This window comes from Glandiceps talaboti, chromosome 22 (genome assembly GCF_964340395.1).
Source record: "Glandiceps talaboti chromosome 22, keGlaTala1.1, whole genome shotgun sequence".
In the NCBI taxonomy this organism is placed as follows: domain Eukaryota; kingdom Metazoa; phylum Hemichordata; class Enteropneusta; family Spengelidae; genus Glandiceps; species Glandiceps talaboti.
The window spans coordinates 11,104,155-11,120,321 of NC_135570.1; the positions used below are offsets into that span (position 1 = coordinate 11,104,155).

Below are 16,167 nucleotides of genomic sequence, written 5' to 3' on the forward strand. Positions count from 1 at the left end.
TTGTGAGTTGTCAGGATTATAATCATCTAAGTTTAAAGTTCTTAAAACAAAGAAAAGAAAAATGGTAGCACTTGGTACATTTTCGGCAAGTTTATGACTGAGTATTATAGCATCTCATTTTATTATTTCATGTAGACAAATCATTGGATAATTTTTGCATTCGTACATTACTTATAGACTGCAGGTTAGTTACCATTGTTATATTACTTATTAAAATAATTATAAATGTTAGTTTCAAGCACAAGATAACATAGAAATGATCTGTATACATGTACATTGATTAATTCGCACTAATATACCACCAAATATCTATCATACGTTTATTTTGTCTGTCTGTCTGTCTGTCTGTGTGTGTGATGGATGCATGTATGTATGTATGTATGTATGTATGTATGTATGTATGTATGCATGTATGTATGTATGTATGTATGGTATGTATGTATGTACATGTATGTATGTTACATAATGCATGTAATATGTAAAATACACACAGACACAGACATACATATGTATGTACGTACGTACGTACCTATGTATGTATGTCTGTGTCTGTGTTTATTTTGTGGCCCTAATTTGAAAGACGTATAATACATATATACCGTAGCTTCTTACAACTTGTGAACAAATTTCAAAAAAATTATTATTTCATGCACCTCATACATTTCAGGGCAATGTTTTGGAATAATACTGAATAATAATGCCTTTACTGTATTCAGAGTATACTCTCATAAATTAGACCTCCTTGTCATGTGATTATAATGATTCATTTATCCATGATGGCTGTACATTTCCTCTATTTGCTTGGCAAAATATTTTTTTAAACTTGGTCTCTTGTTTTTCATTGTCGGTGTGAGCAGTTCATTCTCTATGGAAAACATCTCAGATGACAGATATACATCCTTCACCTGTAATTGAATCCAGGAGAATATTCAGTCAACTGTAAGTTGGATTCAATGCCTCAAACAGAAATCATGCTATATAGGGTCAGGGGTGAACAAATCCACTGGTCCTAGATCCGGGACTAGTGATTTTTTTGGACGGACCACACAAATTTTACCTTGTCTGGTCCGTTGGACCAGTACCTTACTGTTGTTGTATGTTGTATTTTTTTTGTTTTTGTTTTTGTTAAAAAGTCGTCTGAATATACAGATTCATAGGTAAGATTTAATGTTTCATATTAGTGGGACCTGGGACCACTAATTCTTTCAGCAGGCCAACTGGATTTTTTAAGGCACTGGTCCGGGGATCACCAGTTCATAAAATGATTTGTTCACCCTTGAGGGTTTATATGGATGAGCATTGGGTATTTATTTTGGATTTTTAATTTATAAAACAATTTCATCATAGCTTCTTACTTGAAAAATCAATGTGAAACAACACTGACCAAGTCTGTGTTGGTCAATCAAAACATTACAAAAAGCTCAAAAATATGTAACAAGTTTGTTACTGTACGTACAATAACAAACTTTTTCCACATCTTTTAATCTTTTGCAATTTAATGAGTTACAAACAAGGACTTGGCATATGTTGTTTTGCATTGATTTCAGTAGGAAGCCATGATAAAATTGTTTTTAGAATTAAAAACCCCAATCCTCAGCCATGTGGCCATATTAAAGGTGCACTAGCTGCAATTGGGATATTTTGTTCAACAAATAACTGACTAGATATTCACTGAAAATTGGTCAGTTACTTATAAAAAGACAATATAACTGTTACTCAGTGGTCAATATTATCTGTAGGTAGTGTAGTGGCAGGATTAAATCTTGAGCGAAAGCTTGTTTTAAATCTGTCACCATGTTAAAACTGCACTAGTTGTAACTAGAGTATCATTTTTCGAGCAGATAACCACAATATATTCACTTAAGAAGTGTTAAAATGCCAATAATCAGAAATGTGGTTGATCTTATCCATTAGTGTTGCAATAACAACTTAAATCATGATCACCGTTGAGGGCGCTGATTTTTTGGGTACAGACCCAAAAATCAATTTGATTTGATTTATCATGTATACAGCTACAAAAAATATCACCTACATGTATAGGTGATTTAATACTGTTCAGTGTGTACAATATTCGGAGTAAGCTATTGTATCTACCAAACATTTAAAATAAAATATGCAGTTGCAGCTAATGCAGCTCTAATGAACTGTCAGTGGCACAAACTCAGAAAGAGGGATGTTCAACATCATCCATAGATGCAAAGACGCAAGAAGCAAAATTTCTGGAGGTTTGTGGAAGAAGTAAAGAATTAAAAAATACACTGTAATTATATATTTTCTTATGATAGCTTGTAAGGTGTTATTTGTGTTTGGATCCTACCTGTTCAAAAGAATGTAAACCGCCCTCTCTACCAATGTCTTGCAAACTCTTCAATGTTGCCGCCTTCACAACCTTAAACAAATCAAATGGTATAGGCATAACTTTCTAATGTAAAGTTCAGTGTAATACAAGGGACGAAAAGCTATTATTTTCTATTATATGATACTACTATGGAAACCAAGCTATCAGCAAACTAAGACAATAAACTAAAACTATTGTTACTGCATGTGGTAGATACACAAATGGTTGATAGCAGTGCCTTGGTTATGTGGACATAATCACCCTGTAATCAAGAAAAGTCTAAACATGCTCATAGTACTGTGAGTGTAATTACACTAATGTCCATTGATAGCGTCAAATTAATAACCTTTTAAATAATTCAAATTATAGCTTGTGTTTTACCTCTTCTCTGCTTATTTGAAATGACAATTTTATCTTACCATATCCATGCATATATTAATTGTAGATAATCTTACCTTATTTCTGCACAGATACTCCAGATCTCCCCTGATGCCTTTTGCTGCCGCCCATTTCGGTACTGTTTCCGGATCCGGAACAACAATCGCGATTAAGGTTGACTATACATGTAAGAAACCGAAATTGATGATTAGAGGTTTATAGTTCATTTTATCGCAACTTCAAAAACAATAGCTGATATTAATGGAAAAAGAATGACATTCTTGTATTGCATAGCACAATCAAATCACTAGAAAGTGCATGTTCTTGTGATTACTTGAACTGTCAATCAAAATGTCTAACAATTTGTATTCATTCCACTTGAACTAGTATGCATACATGGGGTTATCTTCATTTCAAAAAGTATACTGGAATGTTCTGTGAAAACCTATGAAGTTATGGCCAAAAAAGAAAAAATTGTTTTGTTCCGGTAACCCGACTCAACCTAGTTTTTTACTGCCGCCCTAAACTATTTCTTAGGTAATTCAAAAACATGATTAAGAAATTGCACAGTAATGTGAATAGCGAGTCTCGCTAAGAAATAGTAAGATTTGTTTACGACATCATTACCTCTTGTCATCAAAACAACATGGTGGAATACAGCGTATCACACGACATTGTCTTCTGCATAGAGTACAGAATGTGTAATTATGTAGCTGAGAAGTCTGTTGACCTCTGTAAATATGAAGAGAACATTTAACAGATCCTTGACGATCCTTTGACCTGCCCCCCCCCCCCCCCCCCCCCCCCCCCCCCCCCCATTTTGAAATTGGGGCATTTTATTATCAGAACTACATTATGTCTTTTTTGGCCTAATATAGATAGCTCTGATGTTTTACTTCAAACTCACCTTCAGACTTTCTCCGTATATGAATATTTGTGCTACAAATGGACTCCTAATGTACGTGTTTTCTATCTTTTCAGGAGCTATGTATTCACCTTGGGCAAGTTTAAATATGTGTTTCTTTCGATCAATTATCTTCAATGCGCCATTCTAAAAATAAAATACAGTACAATATCACTTCATATGATGCAAACATAATGTCATTTAGTTCTGAAAAGGCCACAAGTGAGGTAAGAATTCACCTCAGGGACAAATTTTCCTCAAATCAGAGTTCTTCAAATCTCTCCAAGTCCATATTTGTCACTAACCGACTAAGATAATTAAAATGAGTCAAATGTTAGTTAAATGGTATGTACATGAAAATATTTGTAAACAAACTTCGTACACACAAGTAATTGCTTTTAATCACAGGTACACACTAGTGATCAAACTTTGCATGGCGGGGTTTCTATATGTATGGGGAAATGGAAACAGATGTGTACACAGATAGGATGTGATGTACCAGTTGAATGTTGTTTAGCCGAGTACAAAAACATAATAAAGTTGTTGTTATGTCATCATAATTGGGTAAGTTAACTTTAAAAATAAATAACTTCAACAATTAGTCCTACCGATAGCCATTGACCAATGTCGCCAGTATGGAGCCAACCATCTTTGTCAAGGGCTTCTGCTGTTTTAACTGGGTCTTTGTAATACCCTTTAAAAACACCAGGACCTTTCAAACAAACCTGGAACAGTAAATAACAAACTTAAACTACACTATCAGAAATCAATTTGTGCCAACTGAATATAACATCTTGAGTAGATTTTACATAAATAGAAATCAACACACTTCACGCACAAGCAACCCATTCATCCAGGCTGAGCCATAACATCTCATCTGTTGTAAAATATTCAATTATGCATGGCGGCCATCTTGAAAACGGTGCCCATAAATTTTATGTAAATGGTCCATACTTAGATTTAAATAGGAATTTTGAACGTTAATTAATTTTTAGCCAATTTTGTGCACTTATCTGATAAACAACAACATATTTTTCATGAAGCTACTGTGAAGTGTAAATTATGAAATATAAGTGGTAGCCATCTTGAAAATGGCGGTCATTTTTAATCTATGCAGTGGGGTCCATATCTAACGAGTGGCTTTATTGCAGAATTGAACAGCTGGGTATTAGCTTTGAACTGATGAAGCAAATATGGTAGCAGTTACATCGCCACATTAAGGTAGCCTGTAAAGCAATGTAAAATGATGGAAAGTTATCATAAAGAAGTGGTTTTATGATGATCACATAGATTTAATGGAATTGAAATCTGTTTTAAACTTGACTAACCTCTCCTTGGTCCTTTTCAGCATAATATTCCATTTCAGGTACACTTTCTAATTTAATAGCAAAGCAGGGCACGGGAGCACCAACGTGTCCAGTACTTGTATCATTCAGTGGAGTTACCGTACAGATGGCACTACATTCTGTTTGGCCATACCCTTCAACGAACTGGAAATTAACTAATATTAACTTCAGAATGGACAGCACTGGGTTAACTTCACTTTATGAAGAAATATAGATAGTGATCACCATATCAACGTAAAATATTGTGAAGAGTAGAAATAACAAACAACAAAAACAAAACAAACAACACAAACAAAGCAAAACTTAAAAGACCTGGAAAATTTCCAAAGAAGTATCACCCTCCCTGCTGAGAAAAGGGTTTTCGTATTCTATTTTTACAAACTTGTATTGGACATCTAATACATTGCAATTCCTACATGTAAGGTAAAAAAAATTCATTTTACCATTTCAGTAACTTATAAATAAAAGTGGTACGTAATTACTATAGTCTATAGCGCCCTCTATGTCACACATCTATAGTGGATTCATAAACAAAAATGTTTTGCATGATCAAGGGCTGTAGTAGATGGGTCAAAAACAAATTTACAGTTCCAAAGGAACTATATTTTACTGTCTAACATGTGTTTTGTTTTGATATATTGGAATTTATTCACAGCTACATAAATTGTAAGATTCAACACTAAATGTCACTTACATTGCAACCGAAGACACTTCTCCCAAACGTAATAATCTTGGGAGATACTGGTGCTGCTCCTATGCTGAGAAGTTTCACCCGACCACCAACGCTTTGCTGCAAAATAAAAGTACAAAATTACATCACATCAATCTTATTAACATCTGATGTAGTGTACTTGGCGTGATTTCTTTTAGTTATCTCAGTTTCCTACTTTCTTTTTTGTTCCGTCAGTGATCGAGTGCCTTGTTCCTACTATCTGACACAATCTTTTGTAAATGATTCAAATGCATTCAGTGACTAGACTTTGCTGAATCATGGAATGCTTCAGGTCAAAGGGAACATTTCTTAATACTGTACAATGAGCAACACTGAAGTAAAGCACTTTCTTTATTTGCTACACTCATTTATAGCATTCATATTACAACAAGTAACACTGAAGTAAAGTACTTTCTCTATGTGCTACACTCGTTTATAGCATTCATATCAAGTGTAAAAATATACTGTTTCATTTGCTAATACAACAAAGTAATACTGAAGTAAAGCACTTTCTCTATGTGCTACACTCATTTATAGCATTCACATCAAGTGTAAAAGTATACTGACTGTTTCAATTGGTTCATTTATAAGCCAATTTATGTGGCCTTTCTAATGTGGTCAATTAGCAAATGAAACAGTATACCTTTACACTTGATATGGATGTTATAAATGATCGTGGTACATACAGAAAATAGTTTACATTGGTGTTATGGGTTGTAGATATGTTTCTTGGCTGAATGCTAACTTCAAAATCAAGAACTTTGGAAATGGGAAATGTGATCACTGTAGACTTACTCGTGGTTTCTTGAAAGCTTTATCCCAGAAACCATCCCCTCTTATAATACCCCTGTAATAATCAGAAAAGTATATTATGCAATTAGCAGCTCATTGAAAACATATGATTAATTACTGTATACCTTCTCCTCTCCTCATTGTCTGCCTGTCTGTCTCTGTTCATCCGTCTGTCTATGTATTTATGTATGTATGTATTACTGTCTCCCTTTGTCTGTCTGTCTGTCGAGATCTCTGTCTCTCTCCAATTCATAAAACATACATACAACATACATACATACATACATACACACACACATACACACACACACATACATACATACATACATACATACATACACACACACATACACACACACACATACATACATACATACATACACACACATACATACATACATACACACACACACACACATACATACATACATACATACATTATACATACATACATGTACATACATACACACACACACACACAATAAAGCTTGACGTTTCAACAGAAATTTTGGTGTGATTGTTAAACTTGATGTTCTAGTTATGAGACTGTATTTCTTTGACATACTTTCGTAGCTCCAACTCCTTTTTTTTTAATGCCTTGGCAAAAAACTTTCTTATCACAACTGGTTTGGCTGCCACCCCACTGTTTATCTGGAAATGATAAATTGCCATATGTAAGAATTAGTAGGACCACAAAAATAAACAGACAACAGACATTCAATAAGTCGGTCAGTCAGACAGACACACGGGAGAACAGACGGCGAGTAATGGTAGTCTTGCTGCCAGACTCGTGACTATTGTCCCTTTGTGCATGCACGAAGTGCGCCCCAAGCGGCAAAGCCACTAGAAGTGAGTGACTTTAGGACAAGGACTAGTCCCTCACTTCTCAAGGTTTCGCTGCTCAAGGCGCACTTCGTTTATCATACAATCTTCCGAGACCACATGATCATCACTGAACAAGATGCCAGGCAGAAGTCAAAGTAAAAAACAGAAATTACTATAAGAAGAATATGTATATTTACCTTGTCATACATTCTATTCATTAGCCGTGGTACCAGGGGAAAGAAGGTGGGCTGCAGTTCACCAACATCATCCATCAGACCAAGGACATCACCTCGGAAGTATCCTATCCTACAACCATGCATAAACAAAACCAACTGCGGAAAAAATATAGTAGATTTTCTTTATCTCAAAGGCAAAAAATGGCAGGTTGAAATAATGTACATATTTGAAATATAGATATAGAGTTAACATCAGCCGTATCAGTTTAAGTTACCCAGAATACATCCAGCTGGTCTCTGTCATATGCCTAGTTACCCAAAATTGTTGGCAATGGGAGTGCAAATATTTTTGTTGTTACAGACACGACACTATTCTGAAATCACCAACGTTTTGAGTAAAGACTATATTTTTCATGTGTACAACTGCAAGACAACACTGTGACACTGAAGTTGAATCTATTACGTGATGGTATTTTGCATGTAACGTGATATTTAATGTAGGATTTAATATAAGAATAAAGGCATAAACTTACCTGGACAAATTTTTCGTAGACATGGGCGAGAGGAAGGTATGAAATATATACATCTTCCTTGCTATACGTAAACTTATCCTGAAACAAAAACATGAAACCCGTTATCTCTGAATATTAATTTTATAAGAATAATAATAAACAAAATAATTTAGAGATATTTTCAGGCAAGGCAGAAGAATTTTGTATAATGATGAATGATTTGTGCGTGTTTCTTACACCATATACATTTCTTACTCACCCCTTTCATTGCTAGGAAACCGGCCGCTGTAGCGATGAGGTTTGAATGGGTCAGTATAACACCTTTAGGCAGACCTGTCGTACCACTGGTGTAACAAATTGTAGCAATGTCTTCACCATTTGGGGGCTAGTGGAAAATAAACATTTTTGGTTATTATTAATTGACAAGTATGCACTCACTCGCTTGCTCACTCGCTCACTCATACACACACACCAACCTACAGACAGACAGACAGACACACACACACACACCACACACGTGCGCGCATGCACCCACGCACACACACGCATGCACACACACACACACATACATACATACATACATACATACATACATACATACATACATACATACATACATACATACATACATGCATGCATACATGCATTTATACACACACAGAAAGGCAGGCAAGTAGGCAGACAGACAGACTGGATCAGACTAAAATCTATTGTCTTCAAAGCAGTGGTTAACTGATTCACAAAGCATGTTCTAATCAGGGTCAAGAATCAACGAAAACACTCTAACTAAAAATTGTTTAACTAATCCTAAAACTAAATCATGGACACATTAACACTGTGACTTAACTTACCTTTATACCACTTGAGTTAGCCACACCAACACGCTGATTTGAATAAAAAATAATAACACTTCCGTTAATTGTCTATGATGTAAAAACAACAACCAAATTTGGAAGAAAGATAGTCACAGAAAACAAACATTCAGCAAAACAAACAAGCAAGCAAAAAAAGACATTAAAATAGTTGGTTCCACGATTCCTTGCAAAACCCTTCGTCGGAGAGATTAGGCGCGCATCAGTAATGAGAAACATTTTTTTTACGCCTTATTACAAATATTGGCAATTTTCATTACAAATTGTCATCAGTTTATTACAAATATCAGCAATAGTTATTACAAATGTCGGTTGTACATCGTGGTGGGGTTTATTTGGGTGAGGGATTATGTGCTTCTATCTTTCAACCACGATGAATTTAGTAGCCAAATTATCGTGATTACAACAATTCTCAACCGTGTTAGCGCCCTCACATCATTTTTCCCACTCGCACCTGGATAAACCTCCTATTGGATACACTGATTCAATAATACTATACACATCTTCTAGTTTTACAAAACCTGATGAAACCTTAAAATGCCAAAACTAAGGTATATATTTAGTGGTTGCTTTACCTCAATATCTCGAAATGATATCAGTGTAATATGTTTTTCAGCTGCCTCGTTAACGTCATCTTCTGTAAATTTATCCATTAAGATGATTCTCTTTAAGGATGGTGTTTCATGTGCACGTTTTAATAACAAAGGTAGCTTCTTAGGTCCATCACACACAACTGTTGTTATTTCACCTAGTGATGAAATGAATTATATATATTATATTAATGAAGAAAATGGCAAGGGCAGCTATAATTATAGAGATCAAAACAAATAAAAATTCCTCTTCAAGTTTAGATGAGAAAGAAATGCATAACTTCGTCTACATGAAACTATTCAGGTATAATGGGATTTGACACACGAGATTATATCTATCTATCTATCTATCTATCTATCTATCTATCTATCTATCTATCTATCTATCTATCTATCTATCTATCTATCTATCTATATAATATGAATTGAAATTGAGGAAAGTTATGTGTAGGAGTCGAACCCACATCCCCTGAATACTAGCCAGAGTGCTCTAGCAAGCTGAGCTAACACGTCAAATGGTAGATTCCATGGGCTGTCCTGGTACCATGGTGTGTACATTTCTATTCAGGTGAGGTCAGCTCATTAACCTTTAGCCTTCATTGTAAGAATCCAATGGATTCACAGGGTCCCTGCCTATAGGTCGCAAACTTAGTAATCGGTTTACTAAAGCAATGAGGATCATAATAGCATGAGGCAAAGGCTTTTTAACAAAGTACTTTTTTGGTAAGACTCTTAAATTACGTCTTGCGCTGTAAAATAATGATCGTACATTATATATCACTAAGGGCATATTAATAGACAATACAACTTACATTGATTAATAATGTGTGTACACGCATCTGGTCCCAGTGTATCATATAATGGCACGACTATCATCGAGTACATGTTACAGGCCTGTTCCGCTATTGTCCACTATCAAAGGAGACGAGGGAACAAAAATACACAACAATTTGTTAACAAATAAACAAAGCTGACTATTCAGTACTGTTGGGTATTAGTTGTATATTGAAGTTAGCTGTCAACCTGTACAGCCGGATAAATTTGTCAAAGACTGCATCACAATAAAAGCGTGACATTTCGTTCTACACGTGTGCAGAACACTCGTTCTTGCTATGGGCGTTTGTCTATGGAAAAGTTTAACTTTTTTGATATTGCAGCAAAACTGTTGATGGTATACCTTAGGGTGACATTTCATAAGAAACATCTCTAGAAGTAGTGTACCTTGAATATATTTCATTGAATAATTATTTTATAAATTTTGATGTGATGCCTTGATCGTTACTTAGTCAATTTCACATTTATTTCTATGGAAAAGACTGTCAGGAGACTATACTTGATGTTTCTATACGGTCGTGTCATGTTTTCTCAAAGAAAAGAGTGACTTAGGTGAAATCTCTCAGAACAACTTACAAAAAGCCAGAGAGTCAAAAATTTGACAAATAAGTATGATACTGAGAAATGCCTTGTCGCCTCAAAATAAAATATCTCAGTGTTAATTTTTTTAGTTTTTGATGCCAAGGTACACGAGTCCCGGGGCTACTCCCCCTATTTGAGTCTACAGATGTATGTGTGCCACCTTTGGGGTGTGTTTTCTTACCCTTTAGTCTAAAAATGGGGGGGGTTTTTCGAGCTGGAGAGTCTAAAACAGGGTTCACTTTGCATTTTTTTCAATTTTGCTTGCTCTAATATTGTCTAAAATGTGATTAATTGCCCCAAAATGTTGCCTCCTATCCTAAGAAAACTATATTTTGGTCTAAAATTTCTTAAAACCTGTAATGGTCTAAAATGGGGCACTGGTTTATAGTCAAAGTGGGGCTAAAATGGGGCCTGGAGTTTCCAGCACTGGCCACACATACCAGAGTTGGCCTCTGGCTCTGTTAACGCCCCCCGGCCCTGGGGTGAGTCATGGATCTGATACTAAGTGATAGTAATTTAAATATCAGTACAGTGTTGAAAACTCCGCAGACTGTCGCCGTCCCAAACCAACCATGACATTCAGAAAGTATGGTGATCAGGCTTGAATCGTTTCAGTTTAGCACTCGGATTCATTGTCACTTTTGACTTTACTAATATTTGCAGACGACAGATTCAAAAAATTGTAAACTCACCTCAGCTCAGCCTTTATAAAGTTTATATTTTGAAATTATGACTGACTTTGAAACATTTCTAGTTTGAGTCCTACTTGGTCCCATGTGGTGTAGGTTAAAATCATTCAAAAGTTTGAAATCTTTAAATGTACGTTTTTTTCTCATATTCATTGATACAAAAAATGTCAAAGGCGTCTGCTAGCTTGCTGCAGCTTTGACGACTGACAGGCCAGAATAAATACCCGGATGTTGAACAGCGCCGCCTGCGGCTATGTCACGCATTTATTGTGATACGTCTATATATGATATTAATGACAAACTCTCAATCGATAGTCTTCGCTGAGGTTTTTGCTGATAGACGATTTTATAATCCTCACCAAAAGACAACGTACAGAATTATTCCAGTTTAAAAATACAGAAGTAGTGTTGTAGCGAGGAAGATAGATTTACTTACGCCAACCCTGTTCTGGGAGTATATACCAATGAAGGATTCTTGTCCCGCAGGACAACCGTGTTCAATCAACCCGGCACCAAAATTGGAAGCACGACGGTACACCTGACGGAATTAATCAAAGAGAGGTTTCATTAAAACTGCACAGCAGCACAAGCTGCAACTGGAACGATTTTAAAAAAATTGTACAATAACTTACTCATCATACACGGTGAACAGTACTGCATCACCTGTGAGTACTACGATGTTGTTGTTTTTTGTTGTTGTTTTTTAAAATATATATAGACACGATTAATCAAATCAAATGAAATCAAATTGATTTTGGAGTCCGCACCTAAAAGTCAGCGTCCTCAACGGCGATCACAGTAAATATAGCGGTTGCCTGATCGGAAAAATACTCCAGTTAAAACTAGTACAGTTTTAACATGGTGACAGATTCAACACTGCCTACTAGATAATATTGATACATTAATTAACAGATGTGAAGTGTTTTTTTAAGTAATTGACCAATTTCTAGTGAATAAATCAGTGGTTACTTGATGAAAAAAACATCTCATTTTATATGTGATGAGAGCTTTATGTAAAGGAGAGATACACGGCGCTATATTTTAATAGTAGTTACAATGATTTAAGAATGTCAATGCTTCAACATAGCATTTACGTTGCAGTAACAGTAACTATATTGGTTCAAGAGATATACTCAGTCCAACTATGACAATTGAAGTTAAAAGAAGTGGGTGGGAGTACATCTAAATGTTGGCAAAGTGTGCAAGGTAGAAATTAAAGATGTCTTGACCAGTCACTATAATCTTCTGATGATCTTTATTAAAACCGACGTTTCGGCAACGCAACAGTTAGTTGCCTTCTTCAGGGTAAAACTCGAACGTATTCCTGGATGGTAAACTGAATATGAATGAAGGAAGTAACTATAGGTTATCAGAAAAAAAAATTATAAACTTTCTTTTGACAGTCCCATTTTCTAAGAATGAACAATTTGGTCTACTCACGTGATCGTATGTTACCCAATGATAGGGTTTATCAGGACCTGGTCGCCATCCAAGACATGGGCCATTATCTACAAAACAGATCATAGTTTATAATAATATCGAAATAATAACCGTCAAGGTCCGAGATGACATTTCAAAACAATAGCTCTATTGAGTTACTTGTAATTTTCATGTTTAGTTGCGAGATATGGTAATATTAGCCTTACTTGAAACGTTCAATCCACGTTTGAAAGCTTCATATAAGGTTGTGACGTCATCATAAAACACGGAAATGAGTGGCCTGTCTCGTACAATTGGGTTGACACGAACAAACCTCTCGTCCTGCAGAAGAGACCAGAAATTGAAAGTTACAGTAAAAAAATGTCTGTGGTGTGTAATTCTAACGTTTGCACGCATGTTGCACCTTCGTCCGTTATAAAACATTGAATTACATATACAGTGTTCTCGGATACATGATCAGCCCTCACTAAACTTGTTAATTTTTTGTTAGTTTTTTATGTGTTATGTTTCGGGTAAAATCGATAAATATATCAAAAATAATCATGCATCATATATCACATAACATATTATATTGTATCATATATCATACCACATCATATCACACCGCACCGCACCGCACCACATCACATCACACCACATCATGTCACACCAAATCACATCACACCACGTCACATCACATCACATCAAACACTATTAGTCATAACTCAACAGCATTGGTTGCTCATCATATTTGTGGTCCGTCAATGTTCTATGTATTCACGTTTGACATGTCAAATTGTACATGTAGCTACATATGTTCACAGAATGAAGATACAAACTTAATAAAGACGTACCGTTAATTCAACACTTAGTTTACGAAAGTCCATCTGTGACGGAAGCTGTAATATTCTCCGTACACGTTTTTCATCCGCTGACATTTCAGCCATGGTTTGTGTTTAGAGTTTAAAAAGTCACGGAAGAAGAAACCTGTAAAGATTCAACAAGATGGATTGATAATCACGTCTATTAATAGAATGCATACTTTCTTACTCTAGACTATTGGTTGTAGAGAATGCTTAAAAGTTTCGTATTAACTTCTTAACTATCGATTTGAAAATCGGCATGCCAAAGGTATACTATAAACATATGTCTCAGTGAAGAAAGAAAGAAAGAAAGCAATCAAGCAAGCAAGCAAGCAAGCAAGCAAGCAAGCAAGCAAGCAAGCAAGCAAGCAAGCAAGCAAGCAAGCAAGCAAGAAAGAAAGAAAGAAAGAAAGAAAGAAAGAAAGAAAGAAAGAAAGAAAGAAAGAAAGAAAGAAAGAAAGAAAGAAAGAAAGAACCGATCTTGACTATATTGTATTGCACAGTATTGTATTACGCTCTCCATCTATTTCAATGCCCGCCAAATGGAATAACATATAATTATTACAGCCAACGCACCTCCACCTCCTCCGTGGCCTATATTACCCTGGAAATGTAAAATTGTATGTAACAATGACACATAAAGATAACAGTGATGACCAACTTCAAAAACAGTACTAGTTCATACGAGATTTCTTTACAAATAAACATGGACTTCACATACATAAGGACATTTTCAAATCTGCTCTCTCCAGCATCCATATCACCGATGTCATAGCTCTTACTCACTTGAACCTCAGACCACTAATATTTTTAGTGGTCTGAGGTTGAACTACTAGTATATACAGTGGAGTAGACTTCACTGTGAATGCTTGAACACAGGCAATCTGATTAAAATCCGATGTGGTGAAAGCGGCTAGATGTCCTTATTTACCTCTATTCATCGTGTTGTGACGTTTGTTTTGTTCGGAGTGATCGCCGCCTTCCCACATCTGAACCGATGTAATCTACAATCCCGTTTAAATCTCGCGCTTTTGAATAGCCAATTAGGACGAGCGTTACGTTGGCAGCTTTAAACACTGGAGAAATTGAAATGGATGTTTTGCAAACAGCAGGACACCACTTCCCATTAAAGGCCATTCCAAAGATTAGATCGGTTGAAGTAACCATTTTCACTGGGTCGCAACATTGCAATTCAAATTGTAAAACATTTAACTGTCTCTGCAAAACATAGTTTCAACTAGAAATTGTATTTACCAGTTCTCATGCTTTTTAGCCTTCAAGTTGTTTATGTCGAGTCTATATATTCGCACGCTTCCCTAATTTATACAAGTTGATTTTGACTGTGACATCGCACCGCGACAGTGACGAACACGTTGACCACGCCTTTGACATGCATGTTTCAACTATCATCTACAAACATCTACAAATCCGTTTGGAATTACTAAACTATTGCTGAATAATTATTTCAGGCGACCGAACTTTTGATTTTCACGTTAATAGAAGGATTGAATCAACATCAGTCGAACGATCAACTTGTTGCTAGTGCCGAAATAAACATTCGCAATACCACGCTATCTACGACAATTTAGTCCAAGTTTTCGAGGTCACTTCACGTCACGTCAAACATGTGACATCTCATCGGTAATTTCCGGATTTACATTCGTATTAGTTTCACGTTATACCCCAACATAGCCTAACTTAGAACCTTCGTGTAGGTGGATTTTGGCAACGTCCATTCAAATCATGAATGTACGTCCTTTAAAAGTTGCGACTACGATTGAACGATCGGCTCTGACCATGTGCACCAGAGCACGTACCTATTGTGCCTTCGTTAACTTTCGTTGACAGACAAGATCACATGACGTTACCTACGTATACGTAGTGGAGTGCGTATTTATATTTGTGTGCTATGAATCGCATCGTGTCTAAACAGCTACCCGTCTAGTCTAGAATTTTGCATTAGGTAATCCTAAAACGTAAAGCTATATAGGACGTTTTAAAAACCAAGAGTTGTCGTACAAGTAAATGAGGTAATGACTAATGTGTAATCAGTAATGACTTGCTTGAGTTGTACGCTTACTATTATCGATCGTAGTCTCACGAAATTGGTTGACACGTGCGTTCGTCACGTACCATCATTTATAGTTGTGATGACCGAACAAACAGAAAAACAGTCTCTTGAATTCAGGAACTTCTGTTCAGGTGTGGGTGAATAATAAAATCATGTTTTCGCAGCATTCATGTGGTTGTTTTTGTCATTCATTAATTGTACATCACTCCCTGGCCAGCTGGGTTATTTGGCCATACGGTTATTTTAGAACAACATGCATCTCAC

General features: G+C 35.9%; 1 protein-coding gene across 1 annotated transcript in view; it reads right to left on the reverse strand.

Moving 5' to 3' along the window:
• Positions 1–548: 548 nt before the first annotated feature.
• Positions 549–16,167, reverse strand: part of LOC144451909 (long-chain-fatty-acid--CoA ligase 1-like) — a 21,835-nt gene continuing 6,216 nt past the window's right edge. The window contains exons 2-20 of the mRNA XM_078142811.1: positions 13,824–13,956; positions 13,197–13,311; positions 12,991–13,058; positions 11,987–12,088; positions 10,258–10,357; positions 9,431–9,603; positions 8,835–8,867; positions 8,243–8,368; positions 8,005–8,082; positions 7,493–7,627; positions 7,036–7,121; positions 6,474–6,525; positions 5,661–5,756; positions 4,949–5,110; positions 4,229–4,345; positions 3,624–3,767; positions 2,794–2,895; positions 2,318–2,389; positions 549–905 (exon numbers count right to left, since the gene is read on the reverse strand). Coding sequence (XP_077998937.1) covers positions 768–905; positions 2,318–2,389; positions 2,794–2,895; positions 3,624–3,767; positions 4,229–4,345; positions 4,949–5,110; positions 5,661–5,756; positions 6,474–6,525; positions 7,036–7,121; positions 7,493–7,627; positions 8,005–8,082; positions 8,243–8,368; positions 8,835–8,867; positions 9,431–9,603; positions 10,258–10,357; positions 11,987–12,088; positions 12,991–13,058; positions 13,197–13,311; positions 13,824–13,916 — 1,992 coding nt within the window. The 5' untranslated portion in view covers positions 13,917–13,956 and the 3' untranslated portion in view covers positions 549–767. The remainder of the gene's footprint in view (positions 906–2,317; positions 2,390–2,793; positions 2,896–3,623; positions 3,768–4,228; positions 4,346–4,948; positions 5,111–5,660; positions 5,757–6,473; positions 6,526–7,035; positions 7,122–7,492; positions 7,628–8,004; positions 8,083–8,242; positions 8,369–8,834; positions 8,868–9,430; positions 9,604–10,257; positions 10,358–11,986; positions 12,089–12,990; positions 13,059–13,196; positions 13,312–13,823; positions 13,957–16,167) is intronic.